Genomic DNA, 27091 nt, shown 5'->3' with positions numbered 1-27091 from the left:
CAGTCTCTGCTGCAATCAGACCCGCCAATAGAAGATGAGGGCTTCTGTGTTTAGTGGTCTCTATTTTTAGCACTGGTATCTTCTGTCTGAATTGGAATTGTTTTGAGCATTAGCATGTTCTTTGCAAACTATAATAGTAGTAACAACCGAGAGGAGTTATCAATGTGACATGAGTGCAGGTGAGGGTACAATTTAATGTTAGGCAGAATGCCCCAGGCAAGTCACTATGTCTGATTCTAAGTGACAAGTTAAACAGTCTGTGAGGTTCCAGGTTTGGCATTCATGAATGCTCCTAGGATTGCCCGTTCCCTACTCTGAATCTTAGTTATTCTGGTGTTCTATGGCTTCTCCAGAAGAATGGCAAATAAAAGGAAATATAATGAAAAACTATATATTGATGCTTCAAGAAAAATCTGGTGGCCAGGAGGTCAAGGGGAGTTAGTTGATTATAACTGTCACTGGGTACCCGTGAAAAGAGTGGAGGGCTTGGGTAGGATGGGGGTTCAAATCATCATTCTACCACTTCTTAGTGCAAGAGAGAAAAGTTATTTAATCAATTTGGTCTCTGATTTTCTCATTTTTAAAATGGGGATATAATTTCGACCTCTCAGGGTTATTGTAAGGATACAATGGTACAGAGGATGCTGTGCTGAGTTGCATCATATGGGTTGAATGTCAATCTGTTTAGAATCAAGCAATTAAATATCTACCATTTCTACAAAGGGTGGAGGGACAACTCTACATCCCTCCGTCATCTAAGAACTATGCTGTGTTGTCTCTGCTTTTTGAAAGTTATTCACTCCTATCAAGTGTAACAAAATATTTCACTTATTTCCAATTTAATGTATGATCCAGCCTACTCAAAAGAAACAAAGGAACCCTGATTCTCATAATACCACACTCCCTGTAAACATCTGCCTTATTTCATCCTAACTTTGTATAATATTGGCATTAAGAAAGGGATCCTCAGGCCACACATGGGGTTGTCTGATGTTTATATGTTGACTTTCCAGGGTAGTGGTTCAGACCTTTGTTGAGTCACAGGGTTCTCTGAGAATCTGGTGAAAGCTACCCCCATCTTTCTCAGCAAAAACAAATTCTCAACTGTGCCTAATTTTGCACATAATTTCAGATTACCTAAGACCCTCCATTCATGGATAGAAGTTAAGAACCACTGCCTATTGGTAGTTATGAGTACCATTTCTCCTTTAATCTCTGATAGTATTTGTGGATTACTAACATAAAACAATAATCTTGTGTCATTTTTGTCTTCCTGAATTACTTTAGGGTTTTTTTTCTCACTGTGACTAAGAATAAAGGCATTTAGAATATGTCTTCCAGGATTTATTTTATAACCCTGGGCTCAGAATTCAATTGGTAACTGATCTCTGCTTACAACCACATTGATGTTGAACGGGCCATTGTTCCTAAGACCTACTGAGGTCAGCCAAGCCCTGAGCACATATAAATCTCCATAGTTTCCACTTTACTACTGGACATCTAACTACAAAGCACAGGCTAAAAATAGATCAAGCCTAGTGTTTACATACATTCCATGGAACTGCATTTCTAAACCTAGGGGTTTTAATCAACACTTTTCATAATCCAAAGAGAGATAGTTCATTTAGCAGGGAAAAGTTATTCCATTTTGAGAGAGCAAAAACACAACCTAAAGGAATTATGAAGATTTTGAAATGTTCAAAGAATACTATCTGAACCTGTTAGCTCTAGGTCTAAAAAAAGAAAAACTAAAATATTCTTTTACATTGTATTACACAAAGGAAAAAATATTGGTGTTTTCTTCCCTCTCTTGTTTCTAGGTCAACATGTTTCTACCAAGAAGTTTGAATTCTTCAAACATTAAGCCATTAATGAATAGCTACCTACCTACCTATCTACATAAATATAGACATTGCAGGAAAGAACACAATGTGAAGTTGAGTATAGAAAAATGATTACAGTTCCATTTCCTATAGAAACTTTACTATGTGAGGCTTTTTAAAGCTGAAATGGCTAAGTCTTCCAAAGATAACACAGAGCAAATGTTTTCTGAACAAAATATAAAAGTGCTCAAAGGTTTAATTACTAATGCTTAATATAATATATCCCATTATAAATAAATATGAATATCACACATGTGGTTAAAAGGATATTTTGTTTAAAATTAAAATAATTTAACATAAAATTTAGCAATAGAGTTGAAGAAGTAAAGATCTCTTTAAATACAAATTCATAAAACTTGTAGATTGTATTGCCTTGGGGAAACGAAATAAATCCACAAGCAGTTACATTAGCAACATCTTCTATAGACTCAGCACAGACAGTCCATGAAAATGGATATTTAAAATGTAATCCTCCTCTATTAAAAGACAGCTGCTTTCCTAAACGAGGTTCTTAATGTTCTATGGAACATTCTTCAGAACAAAATGATGCTGTCCCATACACATGGTGTTAATTCCTCTCAACTTTCCTTTGGAAGGCAGTTCATTTAAAGCAAGTGCTAAAAGAAATGAATTCACCTTAGTGACCATATTTCCATCTTTACAGCCAACACCAAGTCCTGCTGAATATCCCATGAAAGTGAGATTGCAAAATGATCCTGTTCCATTTTAAATGGAATTTCATAACGTGGCCATCAGACATTCCAGGCAAACCCCAGCGGACTCTGGCTCTGTTACTAAACAGAGCAGAAGCTCCCAGGAGGTCCCTGTCAGTGCCCAAGAAACAACAGCCATAGATCAGGTGCTGCTTAAACCCAACGGGGATTCAGGAATTTATGCCTTCAGAAACTAGCCTCACTTCTAGTCATACAATCCACTGCATTATTTCCTCAATAACTTCTTTAACTCCCAGAAAGAAACACTTTTCTAGTTGTCCTAACGGATATTTTGTGGACTTAAATTTTGTAAGACTTAAAATTATATTATGTTGATAACTAAAAAAATGCAATCTATGCCAGATGCTTTGGAGAGGTGGACTTGAGGCAGCAGGTGGTTATTTACCATATATCCCAGAAATGTTTACATTTGCAAGTTCAGCAATTCCTTCTGTGGACTATAGATATATTTTTAATAAAATCATATGAATCTTGCAAGTGTTTTTTAATGCCAATGAAACATTTCATTCAGGATATCGAGAAAAAAAAACCGACTTGGGCTGAGAAAGTAAGCATCTTCCCAGCATTCATCAGGCTGGAACTACAGACACAGAAGCCAACTGCAAAGTTCACAGAAAACATTTCTCTCAGGGACACTGCTGCTAAAAAGGGCTGTGGTAACCTTCTCCGAGTGACTACAGACTCACTGAGAAACTTTCTTCTCTAATATCAAAGATTATTAGTAAGGTTGCTGTTTGAAATTTTATCAGTAAGAATGAGACATTGACTGGATGACCCCACTTGCTATTGACAGAGAAGCAGCCTCATTTCCCAACTCAGGTGCTGAGCTCCACATAAAGGGCTTCTGGATACAACAGTCCTCAACTTCACTGTTTCCAATAGAAACAGGACGCTGGGTTTGCTTTGCAGACCAGACCTGCATGTAAACTCCACTCTTCCTAGAATTCTAATATAGTAACTCTCTCTTTTCCTCTGCTCTGTGGTCTCCCTCAATGCAATGGGTTGATAAATCTACTTTTATCAGAATACAGGTTTGTTTCTGGTAGTCTTAGGCTGACTGAGATAGGGGCCTGGTTGTATAAAATGCTCTAGCTAAAAAAAATATCTGCTGCCTACCTGAACAATGGCTCAGAATTCTAATACTGGCTCTCAGATACCGAAAAAGTAGAACGCATCTCTGCTGTAGTTTGGGCGCCTGTGACCTGTGAATTTTAAATTCTATACTGGCTTCTCATCTAAGTAGAAACATTCTGAGGACCAGGAAACCTGCTGTGAGCGTTGAAATGATGTTTTCTGGCTCTGCTGCTACTGAATGTTGAACTCAATCTATGGCAAAACTTCTCTGCTTCTAGCAATATCACAGCTGGCAATGCAAGCAAGACACGCCAGTGTGATTATGAAGCTCTCTGTGAAACACAAACGGTAAAGGGAAACAGGTACACGTAAGTCCCAGGTCTCCCAAATACATGTCCTCACTCCACAGCTGATTTGTTTTTTAAAAGATTTTATTTATTTCAGAGAGAGAGAGAGAGAGAGAGAGAGAGCGGGGGGAGAAGCAGAGGGAAAGGGACAAGCAGACTCTGTGCTGAGCACAGAGCCCTATACGAGGCTTGATCTCAAGATCCTGAGATCATGACCTGAGCCAAAACCAAGAGTCAGATGCTTAACGACTGAGCCACTCAGGCGCCCCTCTCCAAACCTGATTTAAATGTAGGGCTGCCAGGGACCGTGAGGTCGAGAGTGGCTGGGCGTGCGGGTCCCGCGAGGAAGGAGCTAGTCCAGAATGGCTACCCTGATCTTTGTTGATAAGGAAAATGGAGAACCAGGCACCCGTGTGGCTCCCAAGGACAGGCTGAAGCCAGGGTCTAGGCCTCCAGTAAAAGCTTTAGCTGGGAGATCTCAGGTTTTAACACCACGTGTAGGCAAAATGTTTGATGCTCAAGCAGCCTTACCTAAAGTTGCCAGAAAGGCTTTGGGAACTGTCAACAGAGCCACAGAAAACTCAGTAAAGACTAATGGATCTCTCAAACAGAAGCAGCCGACCTTCTCTGCCAAAAAGGTGACTGAGAAGACTATCAAAGCAAAAAGCTCTGTTCCTGCCTCGGATGACACCTATCCAGAAATAGAAAAATTCTTTCCCTTCAATCCTTTAGATTTTGAGAGTTTTGACCTGCCTGAAGAGCACCAGATTGCACGCCTCCCCTTGAGTGGAGTGCCTCTCATGATCCTTGATGAGGAGAGGGAACTCGAGAAGCTCTTGCACCTGGGCCCCCCTTCACCTCTGAAGATGCCCTCTCCACCATGGGAGTCGAATCTGTTGCAGCCTCAAAGCATTCTGTTGACCCTGGATGTTGAATTGCCACCTGTTTGCTATGACTTAGATATTTAAATTTCTTAGCACTCAGTAGTTTGTGTGTATGTTCTGTATTAATAAAGCAAATCTTTAACAGACAAATAAATAAATAAATAAATGTAGGGCTGCCAGACCGAAAGAAGGGAAAACATGATGTAGGAGGGTTATTCAGAGAGTGTGCCTTTGAGCTAAGGTTGGAAGGCTGCTTCTGACATACCCGTGGGAGTAGCCATAATCGTAGGCCGAGGCTGTCTTCCGACTGGCTGCGAATGCATGGGTAGATTCAGTCGCCCGGGAGGCCTGCTGCTGGTAGGAGCCCACGGACGCCTGGCTGAAGGCCTTGGATTCCTGGCGGTGCGCGGTGGCAGAGCGGCTGCTGTAGGCCGTGGAGCCATGGGTGTAGATGGCAGAACTTTTTTTCTCCTGTTGGTACTGGCTCATGGTGCTGCGAAGGTCCCTGTTTCGGTAGCTGCTGTCATAGTGCTGATGGAGCTTCTGATAAAAGGGCAGAGACATCGTGTGCCCTGGAAGGAACCAGGTGACCTACAAGAAAGAAGCAACTTGTGAGTGAACTATTAAGAAACAAGGTATCTAAATCAATATGTAAAAATGAATACTCTTATCTTTTCCAAAGAGCAAATGGAAAAGGACGTGAAGGTTAGCTTAACTGGTTACTCGGCAAACTTTCTACTTCATAGCCCACATAAGCCCCCTCCACCATTGGGCTGCCTTCTTATGTGGGTTTGGTTTTTTGGGTTTTGTTTTAATAACCAGGAGGTCTTTACAAAGCTTCCCTACCCTAGCTATTGTGTTTTTTCCTCAGACCTTTCATAATATGTGTTTCAAATTTTCTGGCATTTTATCCTGATAGGGGCTTCGTCTGGGAGAATACTTAATGATGGAGAGTCTGTGTCACGGTCAATGTGGTTTCATTCAACAAATAATTACTGAGCACCTACTATAAGCCTGGTACTGTTCCAGCACAAGATGAACAAAACAAACAAAATCCCTGCTCTGATAACCTTAGCTAGAACTTTATATTCTATTGCAGGTGATAGCCAATAGAGAAAATAAATAAAATGTAAGGTATAACAGAATGGGCTAAATGCTACAGAGAAAAATAAAGCAGGGAAAGGGAGTTGGGATGCAATTTTAAACAGTCTCATCAGGGATGGCTTCTGAGCATAAAAGTGTCATCTGAGCATGAGAAAATTAGAAGAAGAGCATCCTAGATGGAAGACCATTGCAAAGACTCTAGGGTGTGCACATGCGTGTTGTACTCCAGGCAGTGAAGTACAAATAGGCGGTGAAGCTACAAGGAGTGAGCGGAGTGCAGGGAGATGGATAGGAGACGATGTCGGGGGGTGGGGGATAGAGAGTGTAGGTCCGATGAGCAACTGTAGGGTCTTTGTCTTTCCCTATGAAAGGGCTGGAAAAACCATCAGAAGGTTCCAAACTGAGATTCTTGCTGTTATATAAAGGATAGACTATTGAGGGACAAGAATGAAAGCCAGAAGACCAATTAGAAGGCTGTTATAGGGGCACGTGGCTGGCTCAGTCAGTGGAACGTGCAACTCTTGATCTCAGGGTTGTGGGTTTGAGCCCCATTGTGGGTGGAGAGATTACTTAAAAATAAAAGCTTTAAAGAATTTTTTTTTAAGGACATCTGGGTTGGTCAGTCGATTAAGCATCTGCCTTCAGCTCAGGTCATGATCCTGGGGTCCTGGGATAGAGCCCCACATCTGGCTCCCTGCTCAGTGGGGAATTTGCTTATCCCTCTCTCTCTGCCCCTCCCCGTGCTCATGCGCTCTCTCTCAAATAAATAAATAAAATCTTAAAAAAACTTTTTTAAAAAAGAAGGCTATTGGGCGCCTGGGTGGCTCAGTTGGTTAAGCTACTGCCTTCGGCTCAGGTCATGATCCTGGAGTCCCGGGATCGAGTCCCGCATCAGGCTCCCTGCTCAGCGGGGAGTCTGCTTCTCCCTCTGACCCTCTTCCCTCTCGTGCTCTCTATCTCTCATTCTCTCTCTCTCAAATAAATAAATAAAATCTTTAAAAAAAAAAAGAAGGCTATTATGAACTGAGTTATATTCCCCCAGATTCATATGTTGAAGTCCTAACCACCAGTACTTCGAAATGTGACTGTATTTGGAAACAGAGGAAATAAGGCTAACGTGGGATTATTAGGATGGGCCCTCATTCAATATGACTGGTGTCTCTATACGAAGAGGAAATTAGGACACAGATGTGTACATATACAGAGGAAGACTATGTGAAGAGAAAAGATCATCCATAAGCCAAGAAGAGAGGCCTCCGATAAAAATAACTCTACCAACACCTTGATCTCAGATTTCTAGCCTCCATAATTGTGAGAAGATACATTTCTGTTGTTTAAGGCACCCAGTCTGTGGTACTTTTTTAGGGAAGCCCTAGCAAATGAAGGCAAAGGCCATTGCAATAGTCCAGGCTAAAGATGACAATGGTGGCAGTGGAAATGTGAAAAGTGATCAGACTCAGTACATGTTTTGAAGGTAGAACCAACAGCATTTGCTGAAAGTTCTGAATTAGGGTGTGAAACAAAGAGAGGGGTGAGAGATGATCCTGAGGAACTGGAAGATCGAAATTGCTGTTAACTGAGATGGGCAGGAGTGTAAGAAAGCACAGTTAGGGATGAAAGAACAGGAGATGGGTCTGAGATATTCTACAGTTGAGATACTTGCTAGACATCCAAGTGGAGATGTTAAATTGCATTCATGACTTTGGAGCACAGGGTAAAGGTCCAGGATGGACACCTGCATTCAGCAGTCACCAACATATAGATGGTACATAAAGCCAAAAAATAGATGAAAAGTCCTAGGACTGAAAGCTGGAGTTTGCTTATATGGTTGACCCTTGAACAATGCAGAGGCTAGAGGTGCCAACCCCACCCCCACCCGCACAAAAATCCGCCTATCACCTTTGACTTCCTCCTGAATTTCATTGCCGATAGCCAGTTGTTGACTAGAAGCCTTACTGATAACATAAACAGTGGATTAACACATATTTTGCACCTTATATGTATTTTATACTGTATTATTACAATAAAGCTAGAGAAAAATATTAATAAATCAAAAAGAAAATATTTACAATACTGTACTATATTTATCCAAAAAAATGTGTGTAAGTGGGCCCATGCAGTTCAAACCTGTGTTGTTCAAGGGCCAACTGTATTATCCTATAATGAGCTCTCTCAAATCTCACAAACACTTCAAAAAGGTATAGTGTCAAACCAGATTATTTGCTCCCTTAAAGAATATGAAGTCTTCTAGTCTTCTTACATAAAGAAGTAAGAAAGTCAGTCATAGTGTAGCAGTTTGTATTGTGAACTTGAGCTAACAGTTCAACTGACAAAAAGGTAAGTTTGCTTAGCATAGGGAGGGGAGACTTCACATTGCATGAGCTTTTTTTTTGAAATTTTATTATGTTATGTTAATCACCATACATTGTATCATTGGCTTTTGATGTAGTGTTCCATGAGTCACTGTTTGCATATAACACCCAATGTTCTATTCAACACGTGCCCTCCTCAAATACCCATCACCAGGCTAACCCATCCCCCACCCCACCCCTAGAACCCTCAGTTTGTTTCTCAGAGTCCATAGTCTCTCATGGTTCGTCTCCCCCTACGATTCCCACCCCCTTCATTTTTCCTTTCCTACATGAGCTTCTTGAATACTGTGTCCACTGACAGGAGTCTATCAAGCCACATTGCTAACTTACCTGGATGAAGTAATAGTTTTATGAAAGCCCCTCCCCCAAATCGTAATGTTTTCGTGCATGTTCTGAAATGTTATTTTTAACATTTAAATTATATTTAAACATTTAAATAAACATAAATAACATTTAAAATTTTAAATATTTAATTTTACAAGTAAAATTGGTTGTGAGATAATGAATTTTTTCCAAATCTCTTCTTTGATCATTTTAAATGAGGAATGAATCCTTTTAAACTTGCCATGTTTTTGTCAAGTTTAAATCTACTTTTTATTTAAACTCTTTTATTTTTTTATTTATTTTTTTAAAGGTTATTTATTTATTTATTTGACACAGCGAGAGAGGGAACACAAACAGGGGGAGTGGGAGAGGAATTAGCAGGCTTCTCGCAGAGCAGGGAGCCCGATGCAGGGCTCGATGCGGGGTTCGATCCCAGGACCCTGGGATCATGACCTGAACCGAAGGCAGATGCTTAACAACTGAGCCACCCAGGCGCCCCTATTTAAACTCTTTTAAAAGTCAGTATGTATTCCCTAGAGAAGAAAATCCAGCAAACTGCACTCCAGAAATATTTGTCTTGGGGCTCATGGAAGATATCAGTCTACATGGCATTTCCCAAGAGGAAAAAAATAGCTACTAGGCAAGCAACTTTGCTTCAACCCTTAAATAGATTGCTATCTTCTGTTCTAAAACATACAGAATAATGACCATATGTAATGAATAATTATTAGATAAATTTTGATAAAACAAAAGGATTCGAATATAGTAATACAGAAATATGTTAAGCAATTACAAAGATAATAGGTAAGTTTCTTTAATGATACACAGTACATTGTAACATGGCAAATATTATTTAAATGACATCCAAATAAATGATAAATAACCTTCTTATGTATTATGTTATAAGCTAAGTTCATATATGCTAACGTGACTTGAAATGCTGTCATTTTCACAAAATAAAATCTTTAAATATCTTGCCCCAATTCTACTTCCCACTCTCTTTCTATTTTTCCCAAAATATATTTATTCTCATAGTATTTCATATTACAGACACATACATAATGTATTACAAGTAAACAGGGTCTGGCTTTAAGTCATCAGAGCTGGTTGTCACCGCTCTGACCTCTGGAATGAAGGTACAGCTACCTTCTCTTCATCAAGTAAGTGAGGATTATCGCCAACACATGACAGCTAGAGTATGTTGGGAAGAAAGATGGTTTGGTTGTCTTCTGTTTCTTTAAGACCTGCATTTTCTTTCTGAACATAATTTGGGAATTTTGGAAGAAATACTAATTCCATAATTGTAATCCTGATACGATACTTTTGTATAGGCATTAGAGGCTAAAAGCTGATTTAAATCATTCACAGATTAAATCATTCATAGCTTTAGGATCATTCTGTGGGGATCTATGTTGCCACTGAAATATTATTTAACCATTTCCAGGTTAGAAATATCATAATGCACTCTTACACCTATTCACATGGCATTGTCAGAACAAAATCACTGAATTAGAAACTAGGGACTTCAGAGTTAATTGACCTCGTTTGGTCTAATTTATAATTGGGACTATTGTAGGCATATGGAAGATAGAAAACACATTGTATCCTGCCACCTCATCCATTCCAGATTTCAACCAGACCATTGAACTATAACTTGGAAAGAGTACTTGGACTCACACTTACAGTTCCACCATTATCCCCTTATGGTTCCAGAAACAGTAGCTTAACTTAAAAAGAACAGTGTGGATGTGAGAGGAGAGCAGTGCCAGCAAAAACTGGCACCCTGCTGCTTTTGTCTTCCTTCCCAGGGGCTTCCCTTCGCTATTTCTCTTCTCTTCTGACCGCTCTCTGAGAAAACCACTGAACTCACAAGATGGAAAGAAACCACACACATGCAATGCTGTTAAGCACATCAAATATCAAGTGCATTCTTCTGCCTCAGTGTCACACTTACCCGTGTTCAAAGGAGTGATGGTGGTAGAAATGCTCTGATGTGGCTGTGGAGCTGGATGAGAGAATGAAAAACCCACAGCGGTTGAATCCCAAAAAAAAGTGAAGAGGCAGGGCTAAAGACAGGACCCGGGGGACCAGTTCAAAAATAATGCATGTGGTCAGGCAGGAGAATGTCAGAGCCACATAGCCAGCCTTTTATGGCCAAGAGGGCAGACAAATATAGCAGCAAATGGGGAGGGGAGTCCTAACGAGAGGAAGAAAGAGGCCCTCACAGGTAGCTGCTTCAGTAATGTAATTATACCAATGCCAGTCAATGGGTCTGTCCTGATTAAACCAAATGCAGGATTTTTATTTGGCTGTAGGAGCTATTTTCAATCTCTTTATCACTGGATATTTAAAAGTGTAATGGAAAAAGTAATTTGTGTTGAGAACTAAAAATAGGTGTAGTAATCTGATTCCCAAAATGGACTTCATGGAATTTTAATGCCAAGATATCGTTCTGGGTGTGCTGTTCGTGACACATGTACAGTACATCTAAAAGACACAAGGTGAAAAAAGAACTTGAGGCTAACTAAAGGCAAAACAAGTTAAAAATGGGTTGCATGTGGTGGTAATTTTGTTCTGACAATACACAGCCACTGTTTCTCTCATGTCAGGAAAGTTTTCAAAGTCACAGCTTCTAGCTTGAGTATTTGAATCCCTTGTTTCATTAATTAAAGCCTTTGAGAAGCAATACATTTTATCTTTCCTAAAGTCAGAGTAGGGTCAGTCTGTCCAACAAGAGATTCTCTTTCTTTGCTTTTCAGACTATGTAACAAATTAACAGGTGGCATAACCTGGTGGTCAGAGCCTACATTTTAGAGGCAGACTAAAGCTAGATTCCTGGCCATCGATGGCACTTAACTGCCATGCAACCTCAAGCAATTAATTCTCCTTCCTAAGTTTCATTTTCCTTCTCTACAAAATAATATCCAAAGCATGGGAATGCTGCGGAGATTAAACGCAATAATGCACTTAACCCAGTGACTGCAACATAATACTCAGTGAACATCAACTATTATTACAGAAATAAACTCATTGTTCAGATTATACATATTAAGCTGGTTGGTTATGTTGTGACATGATATTACAGTGATATTACCTCAACTGAACACAGATCACTTGTATCTATCAAAATATTGAACTGACCCAATATCATAGTCTACTTTATAATAACTTCCTTGGTGACAACTACAGTTAACACTAATACACTGTGATGAGCACTTTATATATGTGACCTTACTTAATTCTCATGGTGCCCTGCAAGCCAGGTATGATTAGCTTCATTATACAGCCAAGGAAATCAAGACTTCAAAAGGCAAAGTCATTTGCCAAAAATCACACAGCTAGTAAATGACAAATGCAATTCATTCAATCCATATTTGGACTCTGAATCCCACATTTTTTGTAATGTATTGATGGATCCTCTAGTGACACTTCGTTTACAAGAAACTAGATATTTTGAAATGGTCTTCAAGCACAATTTAAGTCTCCATTCATAACCAATAGCAGCTTCTGAGCTATGCAAAGTGCGCAAAAGAATGTATTCCACTTAGTCCCAACGCTGTTTCCTGGTAAAATTCAACTTGGCATTTCTTCATCTACACATACCTCCTGTGAGTATGCATATGGATGTTTTAGCTATTTGGAATCCATATGAGAGTTTTTGAAGCTTCATGTTCCCCAAGCATCCCTATGTTCTCTAAACATCCAATATAGAATGGTAGTGGTTCTGAGTTTTGTCCACCAGGCACTGGAATGGTTCCCAGTGAGCTGTTTCTATAGAGAACATGATAAGTTGTTTCAAATCTTCTCGAAGCAGGAGAGAAGAAAAATTAACAAAAATAAGAGAATAAATCATCATAATACTAGCTAATATTTAATGACTCCTTGCTATATGTCAGAAATTAATGCTAACTGCTTTACAGTATCTTATTTGAACATCATATACACATAAAAACATTTTATGGATTATGAAGTTGAGATTTAGAGAGGCTGATATTCTTAATATACAACTGTATGTGACAGAGGATTTAAATGTGACAGAGGATTTAAACTCAGCTCTGTTCTGCTCAGAGCGCAGTCATCATACTATATCGCCTTTCAACAATTTAACTGTGTATATGTGTGTGTGTGTGTGTGTAGAGAGAGAGAGAGAGCCATGTGCCAATAATGTCCATTAGAAGTAAGAACTATTGGGGAGCCTGGGTGGCTCAGTCATTGAGCATCTGCCTTCGGCTCAGGTCATGATCCCAGGCTCCTGGGATCGAGCCCCATGTGGGGCTCCCTGCTCAGCAGGAAGCCTGCTTCTCCCTCTCCCACTCCCCCTGCTTGTGTTCCCTCTCTCGCTGTCTCTCTCTGTCAAATAAATAAATAAAATCTTTAAAAAAAAAAAAAGAAGTAAGAACTATTGGAGCGCCTGGGTGGCTCAGTCATTAGGGTCTGCCTTCGGCTCAGGTCATGATCTCAGGGTCCTGGGATCAGGCCCTGCATCAGGCTCCCTGCTCCACGGGAAGCCTGCTTCTCCCTCTCCCCCTCCACCTCCACCTCCCCCTCCCCCTGCTTGTGCTCCCTCTCTCACTGTGTCTCTCTCTGTCAAATAAATAAATAAAATCTTTAAAAAAAAAAAGTAAGAACTGTTACTAAAGAATTTCAGTTTTATTTCCTGTGTAACAGACAAGTATTAGATCAATAAAATATTTACTGAACTTTGATCCGTATTAAGAATACAACATTAGAGAAGTCCTAATGTCCACACTGTGGAAAAACTAAAATATTATCATTTATTCACTGACACTCAGGATCCCAGTAAAAGTCAAATAGTTTATTTCAAACAAATACATAGTAAGATTTGACAAAAAAGCATGAGCTAGACCCAGCTTAGTATACTAAGCGATCTTTCTGTTATAGCATCATCTGGATTCAGCCTTTTCTAACAACATATTTATCTAAAATATAGCTATCCAGATCACACACATACTGTGTTGTACTGTATAATTAAACTAAAATTAAAGAAGAAAAATTTAGCTGGGCTCATAAAAATCAGTTGTGATTCAATCATGATTCCCTTATAGATGAATAATCATTCTGTCAATTACTCTGACAATTAATCATAATGCCTTTATAGATGTGTAATTAATCTGAAAATTTAATGGAATGCTAACCAACTGTTAATTTCAAATTTCCCAGGAAACCATCTAATGGAAAATACTTTTAAAAAAGCATTTAACTATATAAGCCCGGAAATTTAAAAAAATAATTGCTTTCAGAATCATGGTTTTGTGTTTTTTTTTAAAGTAATTTTAAGTAGACACAGGGGTGCCTGGGTGGCTCAGTCAGTTAAGCATCTGACTCTTGGTTTCAGCTCAGGTCGTGATCTCAGGGTCACGAGATAGAGCCCCGTGTCGGGCTCCACACAGCACGGAGCCTGCTTGAGATTCTCTCCTTTTCTCTCTCCTTCTCCTTGCTTGTGTGCTCACTCTCTCTCTCTAAAATAAATAAATAAAATCTTTTTTTTTTAAATAAAGTAGATACATTCTCTCTTCAAATTATCTTTAACAATATTAATATTCTTGGGGGTGCCTGGCTGACTCAGGCAGAGAGCATTAGATTCTTGATCTCAGGGTTGTAAGTTTGAGCCCCACATTGGGTATAGACATTACTAAAATTTTTTTTATTTAAAAAATAAATAAAGAGTATTAACATTTTTATAAATGTGAAGTGCTGAATTTAACTAACAGTAGTGTATCCTGAAAGCCAAAATAAATATATAAATTATATTAGCCACTTAGTAATTTTCATTTTATAGAAGAGGAAAGAGTAGCAAATCATTAGTCTATGTATGAGGGAATAAACAAAGAAATATTCTTTATAAATGCAATGTAAACAAAACAAAAACTAAATTCCAACTGAAATCAAGAAATGTTTTTAAAGCTGCTGGTAGTAGTTAACAATTACAACACATGCATCAACAATATGGAAAAATAGCATGTATTGAAAACCTACTATGTCAGGCACTATGCCATGCCCCAGGGTTCAGGGGTGACTAACTCATGTCCCCAGAGTAGCCACCGTGTAGTTGGGTAGACAAAGCTGGGTAGTTACTTAAAAATAATTATGGCATCATGGCATAAGGTGATATCTGCCACTTTACCCTGCATAGTTCTCCAGCTCTACTCCTTGCCACTTCCCTTCTTGACTTGTGAAATTCCAACCACAGGTAATTGCTTTTATGTCCATGAACTCCAGGTATCTACTGTGTCAGTTCCTTCACACCTCTGTTCTCTCTGTTCTGCTCTCCCCGTCCCTGTCCAGCACATGCACATTTCTTCACTTCCTTAACTCTCACTCCTTTAAGCCTTCTTCTCCTAAGGCCATCTCTTCTGGAAGACTTTCCTAATTCCACTAGGATAGGAAGTCTATCAAACTATATTTAATGCATGTGTTTGCTTTTCTGTCTCCTGTACTGTGAATTACTTGAGGGCAGGAGAGTACCTTTGTTCAAGTACTCCCAGTACCTAGCACAGCTCTTGGCACAAGATGGGCATGAATAAATAATTGCTAACTAAAGAAAAGTGAGAAATGTGGTACAGAAAAAATCCTCAGGACTAAAGGACTACTTAGAGGTGGAAACAAATAAAAGCAGAGTCACAATGGCCAACCATCCATTGATTGGCTGAGGGCAGGGGAACTGCTCGGGAGCTGGTGCTGGATTCTAGGAGCGGGCCAAGTCTCTAAGCCCAGAAGCCTACCTGTGCCTTTAGTCCAGTCAAGGGAGCTGTAGATTAGTATTAGAAAGCAAGACCCCAAAGCCCATTTTCTTTTTTTTTTTTTTTAAGATGCATTTATTTGAGAAGGAGAGAGAAAATGGGTAGAGGGGCAGAGGGAGAGAATCTTAAGCAGACTTCCTGCTGAGCATAGAGCCTGATGCAGGCTCCATCTCACAACACATGAGATCATAACCCAAGCTGAAATCACAAGTTGGATGCTTAACTAACTGAGGCACCCAGGTGCCCCCCAAAGCCCATTTTCTAACATTATTTATATCCACCTATTTTTCTGTCTGTCTACTCATAAATAGATGTCTAGAGTGATACTCAGCCAATGTCAATAGTAACTCCCAAATAGTAAGGGTTTTTCTTTCTTTTTTTTTATAATTAGTGTCAGGAACTGTGAACATATACAATGGGATTTATTCAGTCAGTATTAAAAACGAATGGAATCCTGATATGTACTACAACATGGTTAAACCTTGAAAATGCTATGCTAAGTGAAATAGGTTAGACACAAAAGGACAAACACTGCATGAGGTACCTAGGGTAGTCAAAGTTACAGAGACAGAAACTAGAATGGTGGTTACCAGTGGCTGTGGGGAGAGGGAATAGGGAGTTAGTATTCAATGGGTAGAATTTCAATACGGGAAAATGCAAAAATTCTGGAGATGGATAGTGGTGAATGAACATGGAAAAATTAATAAAAGGAAACCTCATTTAGAATGGAGTCAGAAGACCGCAGGGGTCGGGGGGAGAGTTCTCATGCCGTACCAGCTGAGATCAATTGCAGATCCTACAGGAAGACACGTACCCCTGCAAGCCATACTACTTAGCTACTTTTACTATTCCAGTGGGAGGAAGGAAGGTTTTTCTCTTCCCCCTGAAACAGTCCAGTCAATATGAAACTATCATAACTCAGCCAATGAAAAGCCACTATACTTCAAATTCCCAGTTTACTCCAATGAACTTTTTTTAAAGATTTTATTTATTTGACAGAGAGAGAGCAGCAGAGGGAGAGGGAGAAGCAGGCTCCCTGCTGAGTGGGGAGCCCCATGCAGGACTAGACCCCAGGTCCCCGGGATCATAACCTGAGCTGAAGGCAGACGCTTAACTGACTGAGCCACCCAGGCGCCCTCCAATGGACTTTTTGTTTATAACAGCCCTCCCAACTCCCTAATTCCCTCTATAAAAAAGCATTCCTCTCCTTTGTTCTCTGGACTTGCCTATGGTTTTGCCATAGCTTGCTTGTCCCTAATTATAATTCTCTGCTTTTCCTGAATAAACCCATTTTGCTGGTAAAATAACTGGCAGTTTTATTTTTAATGTTAACATACTTAATGCCACTGAACTATATGCTTAAAAATGGTTAAGATGGTAAATTTTATGTCATGTATATGTTACCACACACACAAAAAAGAATCAAGGGTCAGAGATTTTTACCCTACTCGACAGCTAACAAGGTAACGTGGAAGCTGACAAGACATGAGACTCCAGGTCAGAATCAAAGGACTTTAAAACTCTCAGCAATGGCAGAGGTCAGAGCATGAGCACATTCTTTACTGGTTTACTAACTCCCAATTCTCACAGGAAAAAATGAAAAGGGCCAGTGAAACCTGCACAAACACAGGAACTTTGAGCGTACAGAACCATATATTATATAATGAGCATTAAGCTCCAGAGGCAGACATTTTCTTTATTATATCGGATAGTAAGCATGCCTGCCTTTTTTCCTGGGGGAAGACACTCTGTCTTCAAAGGCTGTTCACTACACAAACATCCCTGAAAAGATGGTCTGGAACAAACGGAAGCTGGACCTTGCTTGCAAGATGTAAAGAAACATGACAGACCCATGGAGAACTGTATCCCAACAGTTGACATACATTATTTTTACAAAAACAGTAACTTTTTTCTTCTTTTAAGTGAGAACCAAGCTAAAGAGCAATGGATGTGAACCTCCAGTTTCATTTGCTTTTTCTTTTTGACAGTTTTAGAGTAGTAGAATTTATACACCACAAAATTCATCCATTTTAAGAGTAAGGTTCAATGAGCATTAGTAAATTTACACAGTTGGGCAACCATCACCAAAATCCAGTTTTAAAACACTTCCATCGCTGGGAAAAGTACCCTTATGCCAGTTTGAGGTTAATCATTGGTCCCATTCACAAAAGCCACTCACCTGGCTTTCTGTCTCCATAGTTTAGCCTTTCCTAGAAATTTTATACAAATGGAATATCATATGTAGTCCGTTACATCTGGGTTTTTTCACTTAGCAAGCTGTTTTTGAGATTCATCCATATAGTTGCAAGATTCAACAGCTTGTTTCTTCTTATTGCTGAGAAATATTTCACTGAAAGATACACCATGTTTTGCTAATCCATTCATCAATTAATGGACTTTACATTATGTCCAGTTTTGGGCTACTGTGAATAATGCTATCTTGAATTTTTAAATATATTTGTTCTTATATAATTAACCACATTTGGTCTCACAGATAACAAATTTCAAAATGCTGACCAAAAAAGTGTTGATATCTAACACTTATATAGTACTATTTTCCAAGTAGTATTATAAATGCTTTATATGTATTAACTTCTTTATTCCTCACAACACTCTATAAGGTAGGTACTATTATTTTTTTAAAGATTTTATTTATTTATATGAGAGAGAGAAAGAATGAGAGAGAGAGAGAGAGAGAGAGAGAGAGCATGAGATGGGGGAGGGTCAGAGGGAGAAGCAGACTCTCCGCTGAGCAGAGAGCTGGATGTGGGACTCGATCCCGGGACTCGATCCCGGGACTCCAGAATCATGACCTGAGCTGAAGGCAGTCGCTTAACCAACTGAACCACCCAGGCACCCGGTATGTACTATTATTATTATTCCCTTTCACTAATGACAAAACTGAGGTACAGAGAAACTCAGTAATTTGCTCGAGTACATATAACTAAAAAGTGTTAGATACTGTGGTAATTATTTTACAATATATGTAATTCAAGTTATTGTGCTGTACATTTTTTTCTTTTTTTTTTTAAAGAATATATTTATTTATTGGAGAGAGAGAGAGCAGAGTGAGAGAGAGAGCACATGAGTGGGGGGGATGGGCAGAGGGGGAAGGAGAAGCAGACTCCCCACTGAGTAGGGAACCCCATGAGGGATTCAATCCCAGGATCCTGGGATCATGACCTGAACCGAAGGCAGGTGCTTAACTGAGTCACCCAGGTGGCCCTTTTAGGTAGGCTCCCCACCCAGCATGGAGCCCAACACAGGGCTTGAACCCACAATGCTAAGATCAAGACCTGAGCTGGGATCAAATGTCTGACGCTTAACCAATCCCAGGTGATCCTATGCTGTATACTTTAAACTTCTACATTGCTGTATGTCAATTATATCTCAATAAAACCAGGGGGTAAAGAGAGTGAGGATTCAAATTCAGTTAACCCAGATCCAGAGTTCATGCACTTAACCAGTATACAATACTTGCTCATAACTAAAACAATCCACTTGTGATAAAATTCTGTAACTTCTTCAATTCTTTTAATAATGTAAATACCAGTTTTACATTTTAGGCAGGCATATGTCTTCAAGTGTTAATTTGGTTATGTTCTTTGTTTCCTTCTCTCTCCTTCATATTCTGAGAGCCCCCTCCCCTTTCTTCCCCAGTCTACACTGAAACAGAAACAAAGATGCAAAAACAAAACAAACCTTCAGACAGCAAATTTCAGGAACACTCTTACAGAGCTAGCTTTTCCTATCCTGCTTATGAGATAATACCGAGGCTAGAAAAGAAGAGGCAAAAGGCAGGGTAGCCACTAGAGGAGAGCAAGGACCAATCGGAGGGATGGGGTGATCCTCAAACCAAAGGAAAGTGGCTTTTGGAAGAAAGAACAAGGGAGTAGAGAGAAAGACAAAGAATAATTTATCCCTAAAAACTGACTCTTAACTTTGAAGGCATTAAGCTAAATGAAATAAGCAGTCAAAAGGACACATGGTGGAGGCGCCTCAGTAGCTCAGTCGGTTAAATGTCCGACTCTTGACTTTGGCTCAGGTCACCATCTCAGGGTCGTGTGATTGAGCCCTGTGTCAGGATCCTCACTGGGTGTGAAACCTACTTGAGATTCTTTCTCCATCTCCCTCTGCACCCCCCCCCCAACTCTCGCACGCACATGCACAAACACACGCTCTCTCTCTCTCAAAGAAACAGACAAACAAAACCAAACCACATGTTGTGTGATTCTATTTATATAAGGTACTAAGGTCAAATTCATAGAGGCAGAAAGTAGAATGGTAGTTGCCAGAGGCTGGGGCAGTGGGGTAGGGGAAATGGAGAGTTATTGTTTAATGGGTAGAAAGTTTCAGTTGGGAAAGATTAAAAAGTCTGGAGATGGATGGTGGTGACTGTACAACAATATGAATGTACTTAATGCCACTGAACTGTGCAACTTAAAAATGGTTAAGATGGAAATTTTGTTATGTATATTTCACCACAATTTTAAAACATGACTTCTGATTCATCACTGTTCAGCATAGACAGCCCACAGTTCAGCAGTACTGGACATCAATAACCCCACTCCCCATAACAGAGATGGGGACTCAGGGAACTTGGCCACTTTGGGCAGGAGGTAGAGCATGAAGGGAGAACCACGGCTCTCCCAAGGAGGAACTCAACAGGTCCAGCTGAGAATCTCTTGGTGAGGATAGCAACAGACACACCACTATCACACCTGGTTCTCATCAGTGTGTACACACTATGTTCTACCTTGTCCATAGATAGCCAATAACAATGAGTGCATTTTACTATTGCACAATCACTGGTTACCTCGTCTCTAAATATTGGACACATGGATGTTTCCAGTTAATCATCAAGACCAGAAGTCAGGGGTGCTTGGGTGGCTCAGTTGGTTAAGCATCTGCCTTTGGCTCAGGTCATGATCTCAGGTCCTGGCAATGAGCCCCACGTTGGGCTCCCCGCTCAGCGGGGAGTCTGCTTGTCCCTCTCCCTCTGCCCCTGCCCACTGCTCATGCTCTCTCTCTCTTAAATAAATAAAATCTTACAAAAAAAAAAAAAAAAGACTAGAAGTCAGGGTTAGGAATTAGGAACAAACATCTTCATTTTCAGCCCAGCTCTTTTATCACATCTTATGTGTGCTCCTTTCAGGGTCCTTTTAACCTCTGGCTCTGTTTTTTTCACAGTTCCCCTAATGGTGTGGGACTGGAAGAGTGGTTTTCCTTCCTTCTTGCACATCAGAATAGCTAAGGAGTTTCTAAATTGCACTCAAGCTCAGACCATATTTCAGGACGTTTACCTCAAAATCTCTGGGCATGGGACATGAGTGTTTCTAAAAGCTCCTAAATGACTCTAATGTGCAGCCCAAAGGAAAAATAATCTCTTAGGTCTCTTTCCATTCTAAAATGATGAAAGCCTTTGAATTAAAAAGAGAGCTATAAATACTTTTGCACAAATAGAGGTTTTCCTTTTCAATTACCTCCTTGGGAAGTATTTCCCCAGAAAGGGACTATGAATTAAGGGATATGTGTTGTGAGATTGCTATTTGGAATAATTAGGCTAATCTACAAGTCAACTACCAAATATGAATATACTCTTTCTTCATTGCCACATCAATATTGCAATGTATAATTTTAATTTATTAGCAAGTTTAACAGATGCAAAATATAGCTATTTTTTTAAAGATTTTATTTATTTATTTGACAGACAGAGTGAGAGAGCACAAGCAGGGGGAACAGTAGAGGGAGAGGGAGATGCAGGCTCCCTGCCAAGCAGGGAGCCCGATGCAGGGCTTGATCCCAGTTCATGACCTGAGCTGAAGGCAGACGCTTAACCATCTGAGCCACCCAGGCGCCCCATATCATAGCTATTTTTAAATGCATTTTAAAAATTGTAAACCTGGACATTTTTTCATTGTTAGCTAACTATTTGGTTTTTGTCTGTGTGTGAGCTATCTTTTGACCTTTACCATGGAGATGGATTATTTTTCTTGAGATCATTATTAATCTGTTAATAATAAACAAAATAAAATAGCTACCACTAATTGAGACCTATTACATGATACTGTACCATGCTTTACATGTATTTTATTTTTTACAAAAATTATACAAGACAGTTATTATCCCCAAGTTATAAATGAGAAAACTAAGGTTCAGACAGGTTATGTAAGTTACCCAAAGTCACATAGCTAATAAATAGTGGCTCTTAAGGACTATCCTCTTTACTGGACAGGTAAACACTCAATGCCTATCCTGTTCACAGTACATGCTGATGTTTTGCACCATGTGATTCCGGCTTTCTAACCCACAGTGATGGGTCATTTCAGACCCAAAGGTAACTGATGAATATCCTGGCCAACCACCTGTGGTATATGGCCTGGCTCAAAAAGGTGAGCCAAGCCAATCACATTCCTCTCTTGAGAATTTGAATTTGGAAATGTTGAATGTCGATGCACTTAATAGAAGGAGCAAAAGTGAAAAAGCCTGAACAAAGAGGTGCCTTGTGTATACTGGAGTCAGAGGAGCCATGATGAGTTGTAATTATGAGAGACTAGAAACTAGGGTTAGCAGACAAAGACAGCTGGTAGAGAGAAAACTAAGTAGATGTGCTTAAAGAAGTAGAGACCTCATCAGAGAACAATCATTTGGCCCATGAGAGGAAAACCAAAGAGTCAAGTACCCCAAGCTACCTCTGTTTTCAGCAACTCTCCAGTTTAGATGCAGTTCATGTATATCCCTAACATAGGTATTGTTTTTCTTGAGCTAAATGGACTGTGTCTCTGTTCCTTGCTATCAAACAAGTCAAAATAAAACACCCTTTTTATTAAATTTTTGAAATATTCTGGCTGTTAAGCTTTTATCTGTCACATTTATCATAAAACATTTCCATTTCTATTCTTTCCTTGTTTTCATTACATTTTGACTTTTATAAAAGTGGAACCATCAATCTTATAATCAGTAATACTTTCACCAGTCAAAAACTTACATTTGCACAAACTATAGTGACAGAAAACAGAGAGTGATTGCCTCAAAGATGGGGGAGGTAAGAAGTGAGAGGAGTTAGGAATGAGGCTTTACAAATGGGCATGAAGAAACTTTGGGGGTGATGGATATGTTAATATCTTGAGTGTGGTGAAGATTTCACAAATGTACACATGTCAAAACTTATGACATGTGTACATTTTAAAGATGTGTGGTTTACTGTATGCCAATAATACTTTAGTTAAACTTTTTTTTTTTTATGTAGGCTCCATGCCCAGTGTGGAGTCCAATGGGGGGCTCAAACTCACAATCCTGAGATCAAGATCTGAGCTGAGATCAAGAGTCAAACGCTTAACCAACTGAGCCACCCAGTTGCCCCAAACCATTTTTTAAAACAAATACTCTTCTCTCCAGTTAAGATACTTATACAATTCTATTTCATTCAACTTATTATGCTTCATGCTTGACTGGAACTCACCTGCTATTTATTGTGGTTTATGCTATGAGAGCTTAATCCAAGTTTATTTTTCTCAGTTTTAATACTCTCTTTTTCAACTACATATTACAAATAGTTATTTCTTTCACAATTGTAATGGTGTAATAACACTTGAGAAGTCATGTGTGGAGCCCTATAGTCTTCAATCTATTTCTATTAATATTTTTCATTCCTTGGACAATTTTTCTGTTTTTAAACCTAATACTATCTGCTTTGGAAGTCTGGAATTTTGTTCCCTCATGATATTTGTATTGTTTTAAAGTCATGTAAAGCACTTTACATCAAGCAAGGGTGGTAATGTTAGTACACACACACACACACACACACAAACACAGTTATTCTTGTATACTTATATGAAATAAATTTCATGTAACTGTTATACACATTATTTTAACAAACATCTGATGCACTCTATATGAAAAGACTTTAAACAGACAAAATTACTACAAGAATTAATAGACTAACATACAAGAATTTATTCATTGTTCTCCCATCTTGAGCAAAATTTTTATTGGGCTTATATATCCAAACAAGATCTAACCTGTCTGTGGTTAACCCGGCCACCACAGCTACCTTCTGTACCAAGAAAACTTTCATTCCGGACCTAGCAGGCCACACAGAAATCTGATAACATGCATCTGCTTGTGTTTCAACACAGGACTACTTTCATCATTCAACCACTTCTTAAGTCTCCTTTATTGTTTTCTACTACCTTGGCCTCAAAGTTCTTGAACAAGGTTTACTGTTTTAACTTAGGTTTCATTGGGCACATGTGACATGCCTGGCACTGTGCACGGTTATGGGAATAAAAACAGAAGGCGGCACCCTTGGGAAGTATGTGTTCCTTCCTATCATGGCTGTTTCTACTTCCTGAAGCAAGTAATAAACTGTGTAGCTCACAATAAGACACTGAAGAATACCGATCTTGGAAAAGCCCCTTCAGGGGTGCTTGGATGGCTCAGTTGTTAAGCGTCTGCCTTCGGCTCAAGTCATGGTCCCAGGTTCCTGGGATCGAGTCCCACAACAGACTCTCTGCTCAGTGGGAAGCCTGCTTCTCCCTCTCCCACTCCGCCTGCTTGTGTTCCCTCTCTCGCTATCTCTCTCTGTCAAATAAACAAATAAAATCTTTAAGAAAAAGAAAAGAAAAGCCCCTTCAAATTTAACTTCGGGTTTTTTGGTCTTTCAGGGACTATTGGACAGTGCTGCCAGACCAGTGCTCTAATGCTTTACTGAATCGGCAGTCCATGGGGTAATGCTAAAGGAGGTGTTTGGTGTTAAATGTTGACAAATTATACAAAACAGAAACTGCCCATAGAAATTACTTTCATTTATCATTATTTCTCCAGGAGAAACAAGAACTCAGAATCAAAAGTTGTAATATACTTACAGGTGGCTGGCAAAACAGATACTGCCCCAAGGCACTGATTTCTGTGGAATTAACCCCTGCTGGAAAGTCTGCAAGAGACCACAGAGCCTCTTTTCCTGGGAAAAAAAATAAATAAATAAGTCAACATTTTGGGCAAATATTCCCACTCCAAATTATTAATACAATCATTAATCCTCTATAGTATTATCAGAGCGATTAAAAAAAATACAAATCTGATCATATTAATCCCATAAGTAAGACAGATCAGTGGTATCTCACTAACCTTCAGAAACATGGCTTAGAGGTCATTCAGGACATGGTCTCTGCTTACTCTTAGTCCTCATATTTTTGCCATTTTCCCCTCATACCCTACCTTCCAGTTCTTCATTCATTCAATATGTATTTTTATTTAGTGTGTGCCTGTAATGTGCTAATTACTGTCCTGGGCCTTTGGGATACTTCAGTAAACAAAACAACCCCCCAAACCTTGTCTTCATAGAATTTAGTATGAAAAATAAACAGTAAGAAAAAAAAGTATATTGTATGTCAGAGATAATAAATGCAGTGGAAAAAATAAAGAGAAGAGAATGCTAGAGGTGGAAGATGAATGATGAAATCTTAAATGACCAGAGAAGGCATTACTGAGATGATGATATTTGAGTGAAGACTCAAGAGAACTGAGGGAGAAAGCAATGAAAACATTAGAAGAAAGAAATCAAAAGGAACAGGAAACGCAAAGGTGTTGAAGAGGAAAAATACCTTCTTCAAGAAACAGCCTGATCAATACAGTTGAGCAGTTGGTGAAAGTTCACCCAGTCTGATGTTTTGGGGGCTTATAGGCATTTGGCTTTCACTCTGAGTTGAGACACCATCGGACAGTGTTGAGCAGAACAATGATGTGATCTAATCTCTATTTTAGAAGGATCAGTCTGTGTCTGTGGAGACTAGAATTTAGGGAGACATGGAAGTAAGGAAACCAGTTAGAAGGCTACTGAAAAATCCAGGCCTGATACCTTGTATTGGGATAGTAGCTGTGGGGGTGATGGGACATAGTCAGATTGATATGTTTTGAAGGACTTAACCAATAGGTTTGGCTAACTGCTGTTCTAGACCCTGGAGATGATTTGACTGAAAGGTTGGATGAGGGTCAGGAGAGAAAAAAAGGTGGCAAAGATGAGTCCAAGGTTTTTGGCCTGAGCAACTTAAAGGGTGAAATTCCCATTAACCTACGTGGAGAAAATGTCAGGAAGAGCAGGTTTTACAGGTAAGGTCAGAAGATCAGTTTGGGGCTCTGAAGGTTTAGATGCCTAGTAAACCTCCTTGTGGAGATGTCAAGTGACTATATCACGAGTCTGGAGTCCAGAGCACAGGTCTTGGCCAAGATACATACCTGAGAATAATCAGTGTCTCAGTAGTATTTTAAGCCATGAAAATGGGTAAGATCAGCCAGGGAAGGAGTGTTGACAGAAAAGAGAGGAGAGACAAACACTGAATCCTGAACTACTCCAAGGGATTGAGGAAATCAGGAAGAACTGGCAAAGGAAACTGAAGAGTAGCCATAAGAAATGTGCCATAGGAACCAGGAAAACCAGGAGAGTGAGACATCCTAGAAAGGAGAGAAAAAGCGTTTCAAAGGTGAGGGAGTGATCACCTTGTCAAATCTGTTTGAAGACCGAGAATTGGCCATGATGACATGGTCATTTGGTGACCTTGATAAGCACATAACAGTGAAGTGGTTGGGGAAAAAAGCCTTATTATACAGGGTTTAAGAGAGAATTGGAGCCAGGTGACTTTTTTAAGGAGTTTTATAAAGGGCAACAAAGAAACAGGACAATAGCTGGAGGAAGAAAATACACCAGGAAGAGGGTTTTTTGTTGTTGTTGTTGTTTGTAATATATTAATTTCCTATTGCTGCTGTAAGAAATTACCACAAATCTAATGGTTTAAAACAACAATTTAGTTATCTTACAGTTCTATCATTAAAATTGCAACTTGGATCTCACTGGGATAAAATGAAGATGTCAGCAAGACAATGTTCCCTTCTAAAGGCTCTAGGGGAGAATCTGTTTTCTTTCTTTTCCAGCTATGATGTCACTCACATTGGCATCTTCCTATTTTAAGGTCAGTTCATTAGTAACCTTAATTTCATCTGCAACCTTAATCCCCCTTTGCCATGTAACCTAACATAGTCACAGGTTCTGGAGATTAGGACGTGGACATCTTTGGGGAACCATGATTCTATATGCTACATACAGGATACATTACTGCATACCTGTTGATGGGAATAATCCAAAAGAGAGAAAGAGAGAGAAAACTTGGTGATGCAGGAGAAGATAGAATCATTGGAGTAACATGAGTTATCAAGTGGAGGAACTGGTTTCCACAGGAGCAAGGAGGGTACTTCCCCTATTTAACAGAAGAAAAGGGAAAAACAACATATGGGGTCAGATGCTGGTCAGTAGGTAGATATGGTGGTGACAGCTTGTGGGAGTCTCCGTTTTTTCTCAATGACTTAGAAAGAAGGTCCTCAACTGAGAGCAAGTATGGGAGAAAAGGTATTGGAGATGCTAGGATAGAAAAATTATAAAACTGACATCTATGAGTGCAGGAGCATCATGGTAACATCAAGGGCCCACTTGAGGTCTTCGATCATTACTTAAACTGTGACCATTCAGCATGTTTCCTCCAGTTGAGTAGACAAAGCATTGGTATATTAGTTAGTCAGGGCAGAATAACTACTCTACAAATTCCAAATTTCAGTG

The 27091-nt window shown here is 39.5% G+C and overlaps 2 protein-coding genes across 4 annotated transcripts in view; one reads left to right on the top strand and one right to left on the bottom strand.

Moving 5' to 3' along the window:
• The window catches only part of MYOM1 (myomesin 1), a 157503-nt gene that overhangs the window by 124806 nt on the left and 5606 nt on the right, over positions 1–27091 (bottom strand). For all 3 annotated transcript variants that reach the window (XM_027575852.2, XM_027575853.2, XM_027575854.2), the window contains 2 exons: positions 24351–24445; positions 5188–5513 (listed from right to left, as the gene is read on the bottom strand). In XM_027575852.2, coding sequence (XP_027431653.1) covers positions 5188–5513; positions 24351–24445 — 421 coding nt within the window. Of the gene's footprint in view, positions 1–5187; positions 5514–24350; positions 24446–27091 lie in introns of those variants that run through there.
• On the top strand, positions 4401–5006 carry LOC113912550 (securin-like). The gene has a single exon (XM_027575855.1). The coding sequence runs from the start codon at positions 4401–4403 to the stop codon at positions 5004–5006; it is 606 nt and encodes a 201-aa protein (XP_027431656.1).

Source organism: Zalophus californianus, chromosome 14 (genome assembly GCF_009762305.2).
Source record: "Zalophus californianus isolate mZalCal1 chromosome 14, mZalCal1.pri.v2, whole genome shotgun sequence".
Taxonomy (NCBI): domain Eukaryota; kingdom Metazoa; phylum Chordata; class Mammalia; order Carnivora; family Otariidae; genus Zalophus; species Zalophus californianus.
The sequence above is the reverse complement of the archived record's forward strand: the minus strand, read 5'-3'. Positions and strand labels throughout refer to the sequence as shown.